The 17,557-nt window shown below is 55.8% G+C and overlaps 1 protein-coding gene across 1 annotated transcript; it reads left to right on the top strand.

The window, feature by feature from the left end:
- The first annotated feature begins 343 nt into the window (after positions 1–343).
- Positions 344–17,521, top strand: SELENOO (selenoprotein O). Its single transcript, NM_001159411.1, is given in 9 exon segments — positions 344–958; positions 5,707–5,910; positions 8,558–8,738; positions 10,168–10,298; positions 10,575–10,855; positions 15,678–15,828; positions 16,601–16,786; positions 16,876–17,032; positions 17,110–17,521. Coding segments are annotated over 9 exon segments (2,010 nt in total). The 5' UTR covers positions 344–404; the 3' UTR covers positions 17,275–17,521.
- Positions 17,522–17,557: the final 36 nt, after the last annotated feature.

Here is a 17,557-nt window from a genome sequence, read left to right as displayed (position 1 = left end):
CGGGGTTCGGGCCGCCTGTGGGGCGCGGCGCTGAGCCCCGGCCCGACCCGAACGGACGTGGGCCTCGGTCCCTGCTGCCGGCGCCGGTGCAGCCGAGGAAATCCGGGGCTGCCCGAGCGGGGTCGTCGCTGGCGGTCTGGGAGGCGTTTCCATCGGTCATCCCGCTGGCGGCAGCGCGCGCCCCATGACGCCGGCGGCCACCCCGGACGCCTCAGACCCTCGGGCAGGGAGATGCGGACAGACCGACAAGGCAGCCAATTAGAGCCCGGCCAGACACCGCGCCTCCCGCCCCCACACACCCCCACTGGCGATTGGGTTGCGGGACGCGCGGGGCGGGGCTTCCGGGAGGGGCAGGCTGGCTTCCGGGCGGGAGAGGCTGGCTTCCGGCGGGAGCGCCGCCGCGGATGGCCGCGTACAGGGCAGCTCTCGGGGGTTCGCTCGCAGCTGCCCGACTCCTGCCCCTCGGCCGCTGCCACCCGTCGCCCGCGCCCGGCTCTACCTTGTCGGGCGCCGCCATGGAGCCCGCGCCTTGCTGGCTGGCGGGGCTGCGCTTCGACAACCGCGCCCTGCGCGCGCTGCCCGTGGAGGCGCCGCCTCCCGGTCCCGAGGGCGCCCAGTCCGCGCCGCGCCAGGTGCCCGGGGCCTGCTTCACCCGCGTGCGGCCCACCCCCCTGCGGCAGCCGCGCCTTGTGGCGCTGTCGGAGCCCGCGCTGGCACTGCTGGGCCTGGGCGCGCCGCCCGCACGCGAGGCCGAGGCCGAGGCCGCGCTGTTCTTCAGCGGCAACGCGCTCCTGCCGGGCGCTGAGCCCGCCGCGCACTGCTACTGCGGCCACCAGTTCGGCCAGTTCGCGGGGCAACTGGGCGACGGCGCCGCCATGTACTTGGGCGAGGTGTGCACGGCGGCCGGCGAGCGCTGGGAGCTGCAGCTCAAGGGCGCTGGGCCCACGCCCTTCTCCAGGTGGGCCGGGGCGGGCGAGGGGCGCGGGTGGGTCCTCCCCGCCGGGGCGCCCCTGCCCTCCACCCAGCGCGGTATTGGGGGCGTCCCGAGGCCACTGCCAAGTGGGGCCTCCTCTCCTCCCGCGGGAGCGCGGTGCTGGCAGCCGCCCGCTCGCTGTGCTCATCAACCCGCCGAGGACCTTGGAGTCAGCTCCACCAGTGACGCCACTCATGTTTACCGACGTTCGCTGGGGCTCCAAGTCCAGGGACGGGAGCCGGGGTGAGAGGTTAGGCTAACCCTAACCCTAACCCTAACCCCGCAGGTCCCCAGCCTTCCTCCGATCGCCCGTGGGGCGGGCCGCTTCGTCCAGCAGCCTCGCTCTGCTACTCTGGCCATGACTTTCATGCGGGCGGCCCTTTTTAACTCCGAAGTGAGGTGGGCATCGTTTAGATTTCGGGGGAGGGGGGCACACAGGTAGTCTAAGGCAAGATCTGGGTCCAGATGCCGCCAGGCCCACCGGGGAGCCGTGCACGCCACCTGCCTCTTGTGTACAGATAGCACTTTGGTCTGTTCTGCTCTTTTCCACTAAACAATTAATGTACTTATTCCATATTGTTTACTACTTTTGTGGAATGACTAGGAAAACAATACACACAAGTGTACATTTTATGTTCAGAGAAATGCTAAAGCCGCGTCTCATCCGGCCCCTCCCTGTGCTCTCATCACCTCCCCCTCCAGTGCCTGAAATGCCCCTCAGTCCCTCAGCATCCCTTCCCTGGGGCTCCGTCTGCCAAGCAAGCTCCTCAGACTGGGGTCTTCCTCACTCCCCCGTCTCCACATCCGTTCTGTTCTGTGTCTGAGGGCAGCCTGGCCCTCCCTCCCCACCCCCAGCGACCTGCTTAGTGTTGACGCACCAGCCGCCCACGGAGCATTTCTGACCCTTGGAACGTGGTGGCGATGCTCAGCCTGGGGCCTGCTTATCCTGTGAGCGTTTTTTTTTTTTTTTTACTTTTTTGTTTTTCTTTCTGGCGAACATCTTAAACTTTCGTTTTGGTGATATTTTGAGTTATAAAGACAAATTTTTTATGAGAGTAATCTGTCACTGGAAGACACTTTTTATATTTGAAGACTCGAGTATTAACTCAGTGCTTTCAGACCTGAGGTATGCTAGAATATATTTTCTCCTAAAAATTAAGGAGTCCTCTGACCTTTACTCAGACCCTGCCTGTCATCCCCACAAGTGTCCTGGGGTCCCTGGCCTCACCAGTTCTCTGGGATTGAGGCTAACATCTGAAGTGGCCGTGAGAAGGAAGAGACTTGAGCGGTGAAAACTGAAAAACATTACTGAAAGAAAGTAAACATAAATGGAAACATCCCTTGTTCATGGGTTGGATAAGTTTATATTTGAAAGACAACAGTACTCTTTGAAGAGATTCAGTACAGTCCCTATCAAAATACCAATGACAGTTTTTGCAAAAATAGAAAAACCCATTCTAAAATTCACATGGGGTCAGGTGCAGTGGCTCACTCCTGTAATCCCAGCACTTTGGGAAGCCAAGGCAGGAGGATTGCTTGAGGCCAGGAGTTGGAGACCAGCCTGGGGAAACAGCAAGACCCTGTCTCTTCAAAAAAATTTTTTTTTATTACCTGGGCATGGTGGAGTGTGCTTCTCATTGCAGTTACTCAGGAGGCTGAAGTGGAAGAATTCACTTGAGCCCAGGATTCAAGGCCACGGTGAGCTGTGATTGTCCTATTGCACTCCAGTCTGGATGACAGAGTGAGACCCTGTCTCAAAAAGTAATACAATTCACATGGAATCTCAAGGGACCCTGAATGGACAAAACAATCTTGAAGAAAGTTGGAGGACTCATGCTTCCTGATTTCAAAACTTACTACAAAGCCGCAATCAGCAAAACAGTATGGCATTGGCATAAGGATAGACATAGACCAGTGGGATGGAATAAAGAGCCTAGAAATAAACCTTCACATATATGGTCAGCAAATTGTCAAAGTGTGCTGAGACCATTCGATGGAGAAAGACTTTTCAACAAATGGTGCTGGGAAAACTGGATCCTCATGCAAAAGAATGAAGCTGGGTCCTTACCTACACCATGAACAAAGTTAACTGAAGAGTGGACCAAAGACCTAAGCATAAGAGCTAAAAGTCTTAGAGAAAATAGGGAAAATGCTTCATGACATTGGATTTGGCAGTGATTTCTCAGCTGTGACACAAAAGGCACAGGCAACTAAAGAAATAGGCAGGCCGGGCGCGGTGGCTCACGCCTGTAATCCCAGCACTTTGAGAGGCCGAGGCGGGCGGATCACAAGGTCAGGAGATCGAGACCACGGTGAAACCCCGTCTCTACTAAAAATACAAAAAAAAATTAGCCGGGCGTGGTTGTGGGCGCCTGTAGTCCCAGCTACTTGGGAGGCTGAGGCAGGAGAATGGCGTGAACCCGGGAGGCGGAGCTTGCAGTGAGCCGAGATCGCGCCACTGCACTCTAGCCTGGGCTGGGCGACAGAGCTAGACTCCGTCTCAAAAAAAAAAAAAAAAAAAAAAGAAATAGGCAAACAGGACTTCATGAACACTTTAAAAATTATGCATAAAAATACAGTATTAACAGTAAAAATGCAGCCCACAGAATGGGAGGAAATATTTGCAATTCATATATCTGGTAAGTGAGTAATATCCAGAATATACAGAGAACTCTCAAAACTCAACAATGGGAAAAAAAAAACCAATTCAAAAATGGACTGGGAGGCTGAAACAGGAGAATCACTTGAACCCAGGAGGCGGAGGTTGCAGTGAGCCGAGATCGCACCACTGTCCCTGGGTGACAGAGCGAGACCCTGTCACCAAAAAAAAATGTAAGTTAAAGTGTTGAGGCTGTGGAGAAATTGGAACCCTTCTGCACTGCTGTGGGAATGTAAAATGATACGGTGCTGTGGAAAACAGTGTAGAAGTTCCTCAAATAATTAAAAATAGAATCACCATGTGATTCAGCAGTCCTGCTTCAAGAGCAGGCTCTCAGGGAGACATTTGTATACCGATATTCATAGCCAAAAGGCAGAACAAGTGTCTCTCAGCAGATGAATGGAATATTATTCATCCTTAAGAAAGAAGATGCTGGCCGGGCGCGGTGGCTCAAGCCTGTAATCCCAGCACTTTGGGAGGCCGAGGCGGGCGGATCACAAGGTCAGGAGATCGAGACCACAGTGAAACCCCGTCTCTACTGAAAATACAAAAAAAAAAAAAAATTAGCCGGGCGCGGTGGCGGGCGCCTGTAGTCCCAGCTACTCAGGAGGCTGAGGCAGGAGAATGGCGGGAACCCGGGAGGCGGAGCTTGCAGTGAGCCGAGATCGCGCCACTGCACTCCAGCCTGGGCAACAGCGTGAGACTCCGTCTCAAAAAAAAAAAAAAAAAAAGAAGATGCTGACGTGCTACAACACGGATGAACCTTGAGGACATGCTGCAGAGTGAAATAAACTGGTCACAGAAAGACAAATCCTGTGCGATTCCACTTATCTGAGGTACCTAGAGAGCCACATTCATAGAGACAAAGTAGAATGGTAGGTGCCAGGGGCTGGAGGGAGTAGAGGAATTGGGAGCTAGTGTTTAATAGGGACAAAGTTTCAATTTCACAAGACAGATTTCTGGACATGGATGGGGGTGATGGTTGTGCAACATTATGAACGTATTTAATAGCAGTGATCTGTACACTTAAAAATGGCTAAGGTGGGCCGGGTGCAATGGCTCATGCCTGTAATCCTCGTACTTTTGAGAGGCCAAGGTGAGAGGATTGCTTGAGCCCAGGAGTTCAAGACTAGCGTGGGCAACATAATGAAACCCCATCTTTACAAAAAGTAAGATAAGAATTAGCCGAGCCTGGCGGCAGTGCCCGTAGTCCCACCTACTTGGCAGGCTGAGGCGAGAGGGTGGTGCTGCAGTGAGCCAGGTTTGTGCCACTGCACTCCAGGCCAAGTGACAAGAGTGAGACCCTGTCTTTAAAAAGCAAAAAAGAAAAAGTGGTTTAAGATGGTAAATTTATTTTGTGTGTATTTTACCACAGTGAAAATAACTGAAGAAAAAGAGGGCAGTCATCTGGCCCTCAGATCTCACATCCCCTTCCCCATGTGCGTCCGAGTCCCTGGCCTCAGCAGTTCTGCAGGACGTGAGGTGGAGACCAGGGCCCTGAAGACATGTGGGGAAGGGAATGCGAGACCTGGGGGTCAGAAGTGGCTGAGTGCCCTGAGGCCGGTGCTGTTGGAGCCTCAAGGGGCGGGTTTTTCGGGGCGGGCAGCTGGCTTCTCTGCCCTGCCTCCTCCCACCGTGGGTATGAGGGTTCTGGCAGGCACAGAGGAGCTCATTCCTTGGCTGGCCTATACCTGGGCACCCGTCCTGGTGCAGACAAAGGCTACTGTGTCCCATGGAGCAGGGCTGCCCCAGGCCCTTTGCCCCTGCTGCACAGTCACACAGTCTTGGCTTCTGCTGCAGAATCCTCGTCCCGGGCAGGAAGACAGACTCCTGCGTGTGTTCAGGCCCATTTTTACCAGAGGCTGTGCCGACAACCTGCTGGGGTGTGTGATTGCCGGAACTGGGTGATGTTGGAGGCTCACGAGGCACCTGACGTCACCTGGGATGGGCGGTTTTCAGGGACGTGTGAGCTGCTCACGTTACATGCGTTCCCTCCTTTCCGTGTGCTGCCTGGAATCTTGGTGTTGGGTGATTCCTGCCCAGCCCACGTAGTGAACTCTGTGTTTGGTTTCAGACAGGCCGACGGTCGCAAGGTCCTGCGGTCAAGCATCCGGGAGTTCCTGTGCAGCGAAGCCATGTTCCACCTGGGGGTCCCCACCACACGGGCCGGTGCCTGTGTCACGTCCGAGTCCACGGTGGTGCGCGACGTGTTCTATGATGGTAATCCCAAATATGAACAATGCACGGTTGTGTTGCGTATAGCTTCCACTTTCATAAGGTAATGCCGGGGTCCTTTAGGCCTGTCTACACACGCTTGCTTAGAGAGTCCTAGGAGATCTGGGCCTGTGCTGCTAGGATTCTGGCAGAAACACAAACTCAGATGACCGCCTTGGCCTCTTCTGAAAGTCTAGCCTGTCCCTGGCAGCCTCAGAAGCTGCCTGTTTGCAAAGTAGCTGCGTGACACCCACTGGGAGGGATCTGAGTGCAAAGGCATTTGGTGCTCGGTTGGGACACTTGTGCTAAGCCCTCCCACGTGCCCGTCCAGGCCCTCGTTGCGGCCAGAGATGGGCCTGCGGGAGCTGGCATGTCTCAAAGCACCAGCGGGGGGTCCAGGGCCACGGGTACCAGAGAAGGGTCCCTGCCTGGTGCTTCTGGGGAGGAGGGGCTCCCAGAGCCTGAGGCTGGGGACAGTGTCCAGAACTGTTTGCTGGAGTTTATGACAAGGAAGTACTTAGACTTGACTGAGGAAATAGCCATTGAAGAAGCAGGAGCCACAAGCGTGCTGTGCCCGGTGTCCTGCTCGTGCTTTCTGATCTGATGGTCAGTTGCTCATTGGTCTGGAGTCCTGGGCTGGCTCCTCTCTGACGTGAGCCATCAGTTACCAGTTTTCTTTTTTTTTTTTTTTTGAGGCGGAGTCTCGCTCTGTAGCCTGGGCTGGAGTGCAGTGGCCGGATCTCAGCTCGCTGCAAGCTCCGCCTCCCAGGTTTACGCCATTCTCCTGCCTCAGCCTCCCGAGTAGCTGGGACTACAGGCGCCCGCCACCTCGCCCGGCTAGTTTTTTGTATTTTTTAGTAGAGACGGGGTTTCACGGTGTTCGCCAGGATGATCTCGATCTCCTGACCTCGTGATCCACCCGTCTCGGCCTCCCAAAGTGCTGGGATTACAGGCTTGAGCCACCGCGCCCGGCCACCAGTTTTCTTTTCTTTTCTTTTTTTTTTGAGATGGAGTCTTGCTCTGTCGCCCAGGCTGGAGTGCAATGGCGTGATCTTGGCTCACTGCAAGCTCCACCTCCCGGGTTCAAGTGATTCTCCTGCCTCAGCCTCCCGAGTAGCTGGGATTACAGACGCCGCCACCACGCCCAGCTAATTTTTGTATTTTTAGTAGAGACAGGCTTTCTCCATGTTGGCCAGGCTGGTCTCGAACTCCTGACCTCTGGTGATTCACCCACCTTGGCCTCCCAAAGTGCTGGAATTATAGGCCTGAACCACTGCACCCGGCCCCCAGCCATCAGTTTTTTTTTTTGTTTTTTTTGTTTTTTTTTGAGACGGAGTCTTGCTCTGCCACCCAGGCTGGAGTACAGTGGCCGGATCTCAGCTTACTGCAATCTCCGCCTCCTGGGTTCACGCCATTCTCCTGCCTCAGCCTCCCGAGTAGCTGGGACTACAGGCGCCCGCCACCTCGCCCGGCTAGTTTTTTGTATTTTTTAGTAGAGACGGGGTTTCACCGTGTTAGCCAGGATGGTCTCGATCTCCTGACCTTGTGATCCGCCCGTCTCGGCCTCCCAAAGTGCTGGGATTACAGGCTTGAGCCACTGCGCCCGGCCAACCATCAGTTTTTGATGTCACCTCGCCACCTGGTGACTAACACTTCCTCCTGAACACCTGAGCGTAGAGTTGTCTGTTGGTCTCGCGGCCCCATCCTGCCCGGGACACCAGCCGCCCACCCCTGTGGCTGCCTGTGGGCCTCTGGCCTTTCCTGTCCTGCGGTGGTGGGGACGGAAGGATCTGGGGCAGCAACTTCCTCTGAGGCCCTGCCCAGTGGCAATGCTGGCATCGTCATGAAGTCCATCCCGTGTGGTACGCAGCATCCCTGCTCTGGGCCAGTGGTAACCCCAGTTGTGACAATGAAAATGTCCAGACCTTGCCTGATGTCCGCTGGGGGACGGTCACCCTGGAGGACGGCTGTTGCTGAGTGCTCACAGATGTGTGTCCGCAGCAGCTGACTCTCCTTCACACCCCCTTCCCGAGGATGCGGCGGCAGGCCACGCCCCTCCAGGTGTGAGACCTGCAGAAAACCCTCCTCGTGGGGTTGGGGTGGGGGTGCAGGGGGTGTTGGTGATTTCTTACCCCATGGGCCTCCCCCGCACGTGCCCCAGACTCTGTAGACAGGGCCTGGTCAGTGGCTGGATGTTGACCAAAAGTGGAATACGTCTGTGTTTGTGTCAGGTAGAGCCAGGGTGCATTCTCTTTGGTTGTTTGCTTTTGTTTTAATCAAGGTTCTCTTTCTGCTGTAGGGCTGCAAGATTTAATAACCACAGCAGGCCGGGTGCGGTGGCTCACGCCTGTAATCCCAGCACTTTGGGAGGCCGAGGCGGGTGGATCATGAGGTCAGGAGTTTGAGACCAGCCTGACCAACATGGTGAAACCCCGTCTCTACTAAAAATACAAAAATGAGCCAGGTGTGGTGGCGTGTGCCTATAATCCCAGCTACTCAGGAGGCTGAGGCAGGAAAATCACTTGAACCCAGGAGTTGGAGGTTGCAGTGAGCCGAGATCGCGCCATTGCACTCCAGCCTGGGCAACAAGAGCAAGGCTCCATCTGAAAAAAAAGAAAAAAATAGCCACAACAACGTGTTTTTCTTTTTCTTATTTTCACAAGGGGTCGGGGTCAGGTTTGACCTGTTGACAACTCGGGTCTTCCCTCCAGGTTTGGATCCTTTGAGATTTTTAAGTCCGCAGATGAGCACACAGGGCGTGCAGGCCCCAGCGTGGGGAGGAACGACATTCGCGTGCAGCTGCTTGACTATGTCATCAGCTCCTTTTACCCTGAGATCCAGGCTGCTCACGCCAGTGACCGCGTGCAGAGAAACGCTGCCTTCTTCCGGGAGGTCAGTGGGCTGCAGGCCACCCCTCCCTGTGGGTGGGTGCTGGGTGTCCTCGCCTGTGCTGAAGGCACCCTCATTGTGGCCGGGGGACAAAGGCTTTTACCCAGCCTCCCCGCCCTTCTCTGAGCTCCCCCTCCTGTCCGCAAACCCCATCACGTGTGCCCTGGGACAAACCTGAAACTCCCCTGGGCTCAGTGGCGTTGGGGGCCCTGGGCGTGCTCTCCTGCTGGTATCCCTGCAGGGCCAGCTCGGGGCGGGGGCGCGGGGTGGAAGCACCATGGGTGCTGGGCACCTCCCACGTGGGTCGACACGTCTTGATGCCCAGGGCAGCCAGTCGGGTCCTGACTGGGGAGATGCTGAGGGCCCGCCTTGGGTCTGCGTCCCTGCCCCCACGGTCTGATGGCATCGTTCTTGTCACAGGGCATTCAGTGCACGGTGGGGGAACCCGGCACCTCACCTGGCTGGGCTGGGGGCCTGCAGCATCAGTGGGGTCAGACCAAGTGGGGGTTCGGGGGACAAGGCACAGCATCGTCTTTGAGAAGTCTCAGGCCATCCCTGGAGCAGCTGCAGCCAGGGCCGTGTGGGGACCCGCTTTGCCATGTGGCTGGAGGCTGTTGAGCTGCCGTCAGCAGAAGTGGGCCCGAGGCAGGTGCTCCTGGGGCTGTGTCCTGCCCCAGCCGCGTCCCTTCAGTCCACCCCAGCCGTGCTCCGTGTCGGGGATGACGGGGCTGCAAAAGGCCGGGAGGAGCCGCTGGGGGCAGCCTGGTACTCCGGCATAGACAGCGTGGGTGGTCAGGGCAGGTCACTCTGCCCCTCTGAGCCTCAGTCTTCTGCCAGGATGCAGGGAGGACAGCACTGCCTTCCTCCCAGGAGCGTTGGTGGCCTGGCAGGAGCGAGGCAGTGTCAGGCCTGTGTTGAGCAGGGTCAGTGGGGCCTTCAGTGCATCTTGGGGGCTCCTGGCCCCCGTTGGTTGGCCCCTATTCTCACGGTTGCCAGCGCTGGGCTGAGTGGGGACTGCTGTCTGGTTGGAGGGGCTAGGCCGGCAGGGTGGTGGTGGCACCGGGATGGACAGTGGCCTGGCCCTGGGGCAGGTGCGGCCCCTCAGTGAGCTGACCCTTCCCTGCTTCTTTGGGGTCTCTACTGGGCCTGCGTCTGGGGTTCCCTGATTTTTCTAGTTTGGGTAAAAGCCAAGTTTTGTGAGCATATAAAAGAGTGGATGCTGTGAGTAGGCTTGAGAACCCTTGACACACACTCTGCATTGCCACGCTGTGGTGGAGACGGTGACAGGACATCGGGACACATTGCCCAGAAGTACCAGAGTGAGAGCCACTCAGCGAAGCACAGCTGGTTTCCGGGAGGGGAAGGATGGACACGAGTTGGGGGGTCTGGGCAGGACCGGGAGGAGGGAGCAAGCACGCTGTCCCGCCCCCAGGTGACGCGGCGCACGGCGTGGATGGTGGCTGAGTGGCAGTGCGTGGGCTTCTGCCACGGCGTGCTCAACACTGACAACATGAGCATCCTGGGGCTCACCATCGACTACGGGCCCTTCGGCTTCCTGGACAGGTAAGTGACTGGGGGGTGCAAGCTGCATGAAGCCTGCTGCCCCGAGACACTGACCCATGATGCCGACGGGGGCTGGGGGCTGATGTAGGAAGTAGAGAGTCCAGGGCAATCCCGGAGGCCTTGGGCGGAGGCTGTTGAGACAGGACCCCTGTGGGACAGGGCCAGAGAGCCATGGCCACGTGGGAACTTCCTCTGGGCCTCCCCTCCAGGGTGCCTGCACCATCTCCTGGGAACTTCCCCTCAGGCAGGGCGTGGCTCTCTTGCCCTGTGTGGCAGGTATGACCCTGACCACGTGTGCAATGCCTCCGACAACACCGGCCGCTACGCATACAGCAAGCAGCCCGAGGTGTGCAAGTGGAACCTGCAGAAGCTGGCCGAGGCCCTGCAGCCAGAGCTGCCCCTGGAGCTGGGTGAGGCCATCCTGGCCGAGGAGTTTGATGCCGAGTTCCAAAGGCACTACATGCAGAAGATGCGCAGGAAGCTGGGCCTTGTGCAGCTGGAGCTGGAGGAAGACAGGGCGCTGGTGTCCAAGCTCCTGGAGACCATGCACCTGACCGGTAAGTGACCCAGCCATGCCCACAGCGAGGCGCTTCCTGTGCTAGTGTGGTTAGAGATGGTTTACCTTCCAGCTTCCAGTCTCCAAGTGCACAATCACTCCCTGGGCCCACCCCAGCCCCTGGCACCCCTATTCTACTCTCTGTCTTTATGGATTTGGTGAATCTAGGGGCCTCCTGCGAGTGGAATCATATGGTGTTTGTTCCTTGGTGACTGCTTATTTCACTTAGCAGAAGGTCCTCAATGTTCATCCAGGTTCGTATCAGGATTTTATTCCGTTTGAAGTCTGAGAAGCATCCCGTTGCGTGGACAGGCCACAGTTTGCTTATCCATGACCTACTGGCGTACACGCTCCTCTTCTGGCTGTTGTGTACGGTATATTGTGTGTTGTGTGCAGTGCTGCCGTGAAAGTGAGTGCAAAGCTCTCTGATGCCTCCTGTCAGTCCCGTGGTGTACAGTTGGTAGAACTGCTGGGTTATGTGGATGACTCACTGGGGTGCCCTAGCTAGGATGTGGATGTTGAATAGAAGTAGCTGAGATGGGCATCTTTTTCGTGTTCCTAACCTTCGGGAAAAAGTGTTCAGTGTTTCACCCATTGAGTGTGATGTTAGCTGTGGGCTTTTTAACATACAGCTTTTACCACGCCCAAGTTTTCTTTCAGAGTGCCTTTACCATGAAAGGCGACTGCATTTTATCAAACGCTTTTTCCTGCAATGAAGATGGTCATGTGATTTTATTATTTCATTCATATCTCCTTGCATTCTGGGGATAAATTTTATTTGGTCCTTTTAATATGCTATATAATTATTTTTTAATATTTTTTGAGACAGAGTTTCACTCTCGTTGCCCAGGCTGGAGTGCAATGGCATGATCTTGGCTCACTGCAACCTCTACCTCCCGGGTTCAAGTGATTCTCCTGCCTCAGTCTCTCAAGTAGCTGGGATTACAGGCACCTGCCACCATGCCCGGCTAATTTTGTATTTTTAGTAAAGATGGGGTTTCGCCATGTTGGTCAGGCTGGTCTCGAACTCCTGACCTCAGGTGATCTGCCTGCCTCAGCCTCCCAAAGTACTAGGATTACAGGCGTGAGCCACCGCGCCCAGCCTATGCTGTATAATTATTTTAATATGCTGAATTTTGTGAGTATTTTGAGGATTTTTGCATCTGTATGCGTAAGGGATACTGGCTTATAGTTTTGCTTTGTTTTTTCTTTAGTGTATGGCTTTGATGTCAAGGTGGTGCTGGCCTCAGAGTGAGTTAGGAGGTATTCCCCCATCTTCCATTTTTTTCTTCAAAGTTTGCAAAGGATTTTTTGCCATTTGTTCTTAAGAGTATTTGGTAGAATTCACCAGTGAAGCCATCTGGTCCTGGCCTTTTCTTTGTTGGAAAAATTTGGATTACTGATCAGTCTCCTTGCTTGTCTTATATCAATTTAGATTTTCCTTTCTTCTTGAGTCAGTTTTGGTAATTTGTGTTTCTAGGAATTTTCTGTGTCATGTAGTTTGTCCATGTCTTGTAGGTAATTTTGGCATACAATTGTTCATAACAGTTTTTTAAAAACAATCTTATTGTGGTAGGAACACCACATGGATCTATCCTCTTAAACTGTGGAGTGCACAGGAGGTGCACAGCGCATCATAGCTGACGCAGGAGCAGTGCTGTACAGCTGAGCCCTGCAGCTTGTTCACATCTGCAACCCAAACCCTGTGCGAGCCGATTACCAGCTCCCCATTCCCCTCCCTGCAGCCCCTGGTAGCAGCCACTCTGCTCTGAGTCTGTGAACCGGACTGCTCTAAAGCCTTCGTGTAAGTTACGCAGTGTGTGGCTTCTCTGTTTTTCAGTCTCTTATCTCCCTCTAATCTTGGCTCTTCTTTCTCCAATTCCTTAGGCGTGAGGTGAGGTAACTGATTGGAGATCTTCTTCAGTGTAGCCATTTACAGCTGTGCATGTCCTTCTGGTCACTGCTTTTGCTGTGTCCATCAATTTTGGTATGTTGTGTTTTGTGTTTTTTTGGTTTTTAGACGGAGTCTCGCTCTGTCGCCCAAGCTGGAGTGCAGTGGCACCATCTTGGCTCACTGCAACCTCCGCCTCCCAGGCTCAAGTGATTCTCTTCCTTCAGCCTCCCAAGTAGCTGGGACTACTGGCATGCTCCACCACACCTGGCTAATTTTTGTATTGTTAATAGAGATGGGGCTTTACCATGTTGGCCAGGCTGGTCTCCAACACCTGACCACAAGTGATCTGCCTGCCTCAGCCTCCCAAAGTGCTGGGATTCCAGGGATGAGCCACCGCGCCCGGCCAGTGTGTTATGTTTTTAAGTGATTTCTAGCTTCATTCCATTGTGGCTAGAGATGTCAGCCTTTTTTTGTTTATTACAACTTGTTTTGTGGCTTATCTTGGAGAACGTCCCGTGTGCCCTGGAGAAGACGGTATGCTCTGTTCTGCTGGGCGGAGTGTTCTGTGTATATGCCTGTTTGGTCTTGTTGGTTTAGGCTGTTGTTCAGGTCTTCCATTTCTCATTGATCTCCTGTCTAGACGCCTTTTTTTTTTGGAGACTGAGTCTCGCTCTGTCGCCCAGGCCAGGCTGGAGTACAGTGGCGTGATCTTGGCTCACTGCAAGCTCCACCTCCCGGGTTCACGCCATTCTTCTGCTTCAGCCTCCCGAGTAGCTGGGACTACAGGTGCCCGCCACCACGCCCGGGTAATTTTTTGTATTTTTAGTAGAGACGGGGTTTCTCCGTGTTAGCCAGGATGGTCTTGATCTCCTGACCTCGTGATCCGCCCGCCTCAGCCTCCCAAAGTGCTGGGATTACACACATGAGCCACTGCGCCTGACCCTAGATGGTCTATCCATTATTAAGTGGTGTGTTTAAGTCTCCAACTCTTACTATAGATAGAACTGTTTGTTCTCTGTCCCTTCCATTCTGCCAACGTTTGTACATTTTAGGGCTTTCTTATTGGGTGCATGTAGGTGCATGTTCATAATTTTTACATTTTATTGATGAACTGACTCTTGCCGTATATAATGCTGTTTCTTGTAACTTTTTTTTTGGTTGAGGGTGGGTGTGTCTCACTTCGTTGCCCAGGCTGGAGTGCAGTAGCACAGTCATAGCTCACTGCAGCTTCCACCTCCTGTGCTCCAGTTATCTCCTCCCGCCTCAGCCTACCAGGTAGCTAGGATTACAAGGGTGAGCTACCTTTCCCGGCCCTTCTGACAATTTTTTATTTAAAATCTTCTCTGGCCAGGCGTGGTGGATCACGTCTGTAATCCCAACACTTTGGGAGGCCAAGGCGGGCGGATCACCAGAGGTCAAGAGTTTGAGACCAGCTTGGCCAACATAGTGAAACTCATCTCTACTAAAAATACAAAGATTAGCCAGGCATGGTGGTGGGCGCCTATAATCTCAGCTATTCAGGAGGCTGAGGCAGGAGAATCACTTGAATGCGAGAGGCGGAGGTTGCAGTGAGCTGAGATCACGCCACTGCACTCCAGCCCAGGCGACAAGAGTGAGACCCATCTCAAAAATACAAAAACAAAAACAAAAATTAGCCAGGCCTGGTGGCAGGTGCCTGTAATCCCAGCTACTTGGGAGGCTGAGGCAGGAGAATTGCTGGAACCCAGGAGGTGAGAGGTTGTAGCGAACCAAGATTGCGCCACTGTACTCCAGCCTGGGCGACAGAGCAGACTCCATCTCCCAATAAATAAATAAGCAAGCAAGCAAGCCAGGCATGGTGGCGCATGCCTGTAATCCCAGCTCCTTGGGAGGCTGAGGCAGGAGAATTGCTGGAACCTGGGAGGCGGAGGTTGCAGTGAGCCGAGATTGCACCACTGCACTCCAGCCCGGGCAACAGAGCAAGACTCCATCTCAAAAAATAGAAAACTTATCTAATGTGAGTATAATAGTCACCTCAGCTCTCTTTAGGTTACTCTTTGCCTGGGTTTCTTCATCCTTTCACTTCCAGCCTGTTCGTGTCTTTGAACGTCTTGCAGATCATGTGGTGACAGCATGGAAATTGTCTTTTCACCCACTTTGCCAAGCTGCCTTTCATTGGAGAGATCCATTTGCTTTCAAATTACTGATAAGGAACTACCTCTGCCATGTTTTTGGTCCGTCACGTTCTCTGTTGCTGCCTTTGTGTGTAGTTGACTTTTTTGTAGTATGTTGCTTTGGCTCCCTTCTCATTTTTAGACGTTGTCTTAGGGTCACTGTGGTTTTGAGACAGCTGTTTTCCGGAGTCGGGGAGGATCGCAGTGTCTGTCACAGTTGGGCCTTTTGCAGGCTGGTGACAGCCTCTCCTCAACACTCGCTAGCTCCTAAAGCAGGCAGTCGTGACTGAGGATGTGAGGGCCGGGCAGCAGCCTCTGTGCCTTCTCGGTGTTAGCCCACTTCACAGGTGACTTGCAGGGCCAGAGCAAGTGGCAGCCGCCTGGGTGGTGGATGGGTGGAGGAGTGGGGTGTGGAGGGCTCAGGAGTCCCCGGACCAGTGCTGAGCAGGGCTCATGTGGCACCTGTGCTGGGGGCAGCGTTTGGGTCCATGTGGGTCTCTGTGGCATCCTTGCTGGGTGTGGGTCCGTGTGGCATTGTGCTGGGGTGAGGGTGTGGGTCCTCTGGGGTAGTGTGTGGGTCTGTATGGCACCTGTGCCAGGTGGAGGTGTGGGTCGGGGATTGTGTGGGTCCGTGCTGGAGTGGGGGTGGGGGATGGAGCATGTGGGTCCATGCAGCACGTGTGCTGGCGGGGGCGAGGGTTGGGGGGCTCTGTACGGCACCAGGACAGGGACCCTGGGCCTTCTGCTTCCAGCTCCCTGAGCAGCCTGTGTTCCAGGTGCTGACTTCACAAACACCTTCTTCTTGCTGAGCTCCTTCCCAGTGGAGCTGGAGTCACCAGGCCTGGCGGAGTTCCTGGCCAGGCTAATGGAGCAGTGTGCCTCCCTGGAGGAGCTGAGGCTGGCCTTCCGGCCCCAGATGGATCCCCGGTGGGTACTCAGTTCCTACTTCCTTGGATTTGTTTCCAGAAAGGGAGGCACAATCAGAAACAGGCCGGAGGAGAAGCTGGAGGCAGGGCTGGCTGGTGCCCAGGTGGCTGCTCCGCTCCCAGGGACAGGCGCAGTCAGGGCGTCTCTGTGGTGCTGGGGCCCGTTGGTCACAGAGGAGAGGGCGGCGAGGCTGACACAGGTGTGGGGGGAGACCGTGGTCTCGGCTGTGGTTGGGCTTCAGGGAAAGCCTCTGGGTTTCCAGGGAGGATGGGCTCCCAGAGGTCAAGCTTTCCCACACCATCTTCCAAACGGAAGGGCCGTCCCGTCTAAAGGGTCCCGCCCATGTGCAGGCTGAGACGCGGAAAGTGTTGCTGCTTTTAACTTAACAAAACTAGTGGGGTTGGGTGGGAGTGCCGGCCAGCGGGCCCTGCTGAGCGTGAAACCCCCTCCACTGGAGAAAGGGTGGCCCCAGCCCACCTGGACCCTTCTGGAAATGAGGGAAGCGCTAATAGCAGTGCCCGTCCCACAAGCATTAAACTCTGGAGGTGGAGACTCTCCAGCAGAAAGCTGGGCAGCAGAGCATGGACATGACTGGTGTGTGTCCACTGGGTCCATCCCTGCTAGTGGAGTTCAAGGGACCTTGGGGACTGGGCTGCTTGGGCCCTTGGACTCCAGGTGAGCCATGAGAGCAGCCTGGGGCAGGAGGAGCAGCTGCCTGCGGGGCAGGGACACGGTCAGGGGCTACCTCCCAGACACCCTGGCCTCCCCACAGGCAGCTATCCATGATGCTGATGCTGGCACAGTCAAACCCGCAGCTGTTCGCGCTCATGGGCACCCGGGCAGGCATTGCCAGGGAGCTGGAGCGTGTGGAGCAGCAGTCTCGGCTGGAGCAGCTGAGCATGGCAGAGCTGCAGAGCCGGAACCAGGGCCACTGGGCCGAATGGCTGCAGGCGTACAGGTGAGCCCTGCGTCCACGTTCACCTGGTGGGGGGCGCTGCTGGGAAAGTCCAGCCCGGCTGTGATTCCAGAGCCCGACTGTCATTCCAGAGCCCGGCTGGACAAGGACCTGGAAGGCGCCGGGGATGCTGCTGCCTGGCAGGCTGAGCGTGTGCGCGTGATGCACGCCAACAACCCCAAGTACGTGCTGAGGAACTACATCGCGCAGAATGCCATCGAGGCTGCCGAGCGCGGGGACTTCTCAGAGGCAAGCACGGGCCTGTCCCTGTGGTCCCTGGGATGGGGGGCTGGCCCCGGACCCCTCTCACCCTCACGATCCTCCAGGTGCGGCGGGTGCTGAAGCTACTGGAGAACCCTTACCACTGCGAGGCGGGGGCTGCCACAGATCCCGAGGCCACGGAGGCCGACGGGGCGGACGGCAGGCAGCGCTCCTACAGCAGTAAGCCCCCGCTCTGGGCAGCCGAACTGTGTGTGACATGATCTTCGTAATGGCCTCGGCACGCGCTCCACACCCCTGGAGCCTCCCGAGGCCCCCGTGTGCTGCTGAGTGGCCGAGACGGTGCTGGGCTGCCCTCTGCACTGGGGGATGCTGCCTGGGCCCATGCACACCTGTCTTTCCATGATGGCAGAGACATCCAGTCAGGACCTGACCCGTCTCTGTCTGAGGCCAGCTCAGCAGTGCAGCCTGGTCCCTGGGGGCTGGACCCAGGCTCCTAAATAAACCAGCAGCTCCCTCAGGCCCATCTGTGGTTCTTCTTCCCCCACCCTGCCC

Source organism: Macaca mulatta, chromosome 10 (assembly GCF_049350105.2).
Source record: "Macaca mulatta isolate MMU2019108-1 chromosome 10, T2T-MMU8v2.0, whole genome shotgun sequence".
Taxonomy (NCBI): domain Eukaryota; kingdom Metazoa; phylum Chordata; class Mammalia; order Primates; family Cercopithecidae; genus Macaca; species Macaca mulatta.
This window is presented reverse-complemented; position numbering and strand designations above follow the sequence as displayed.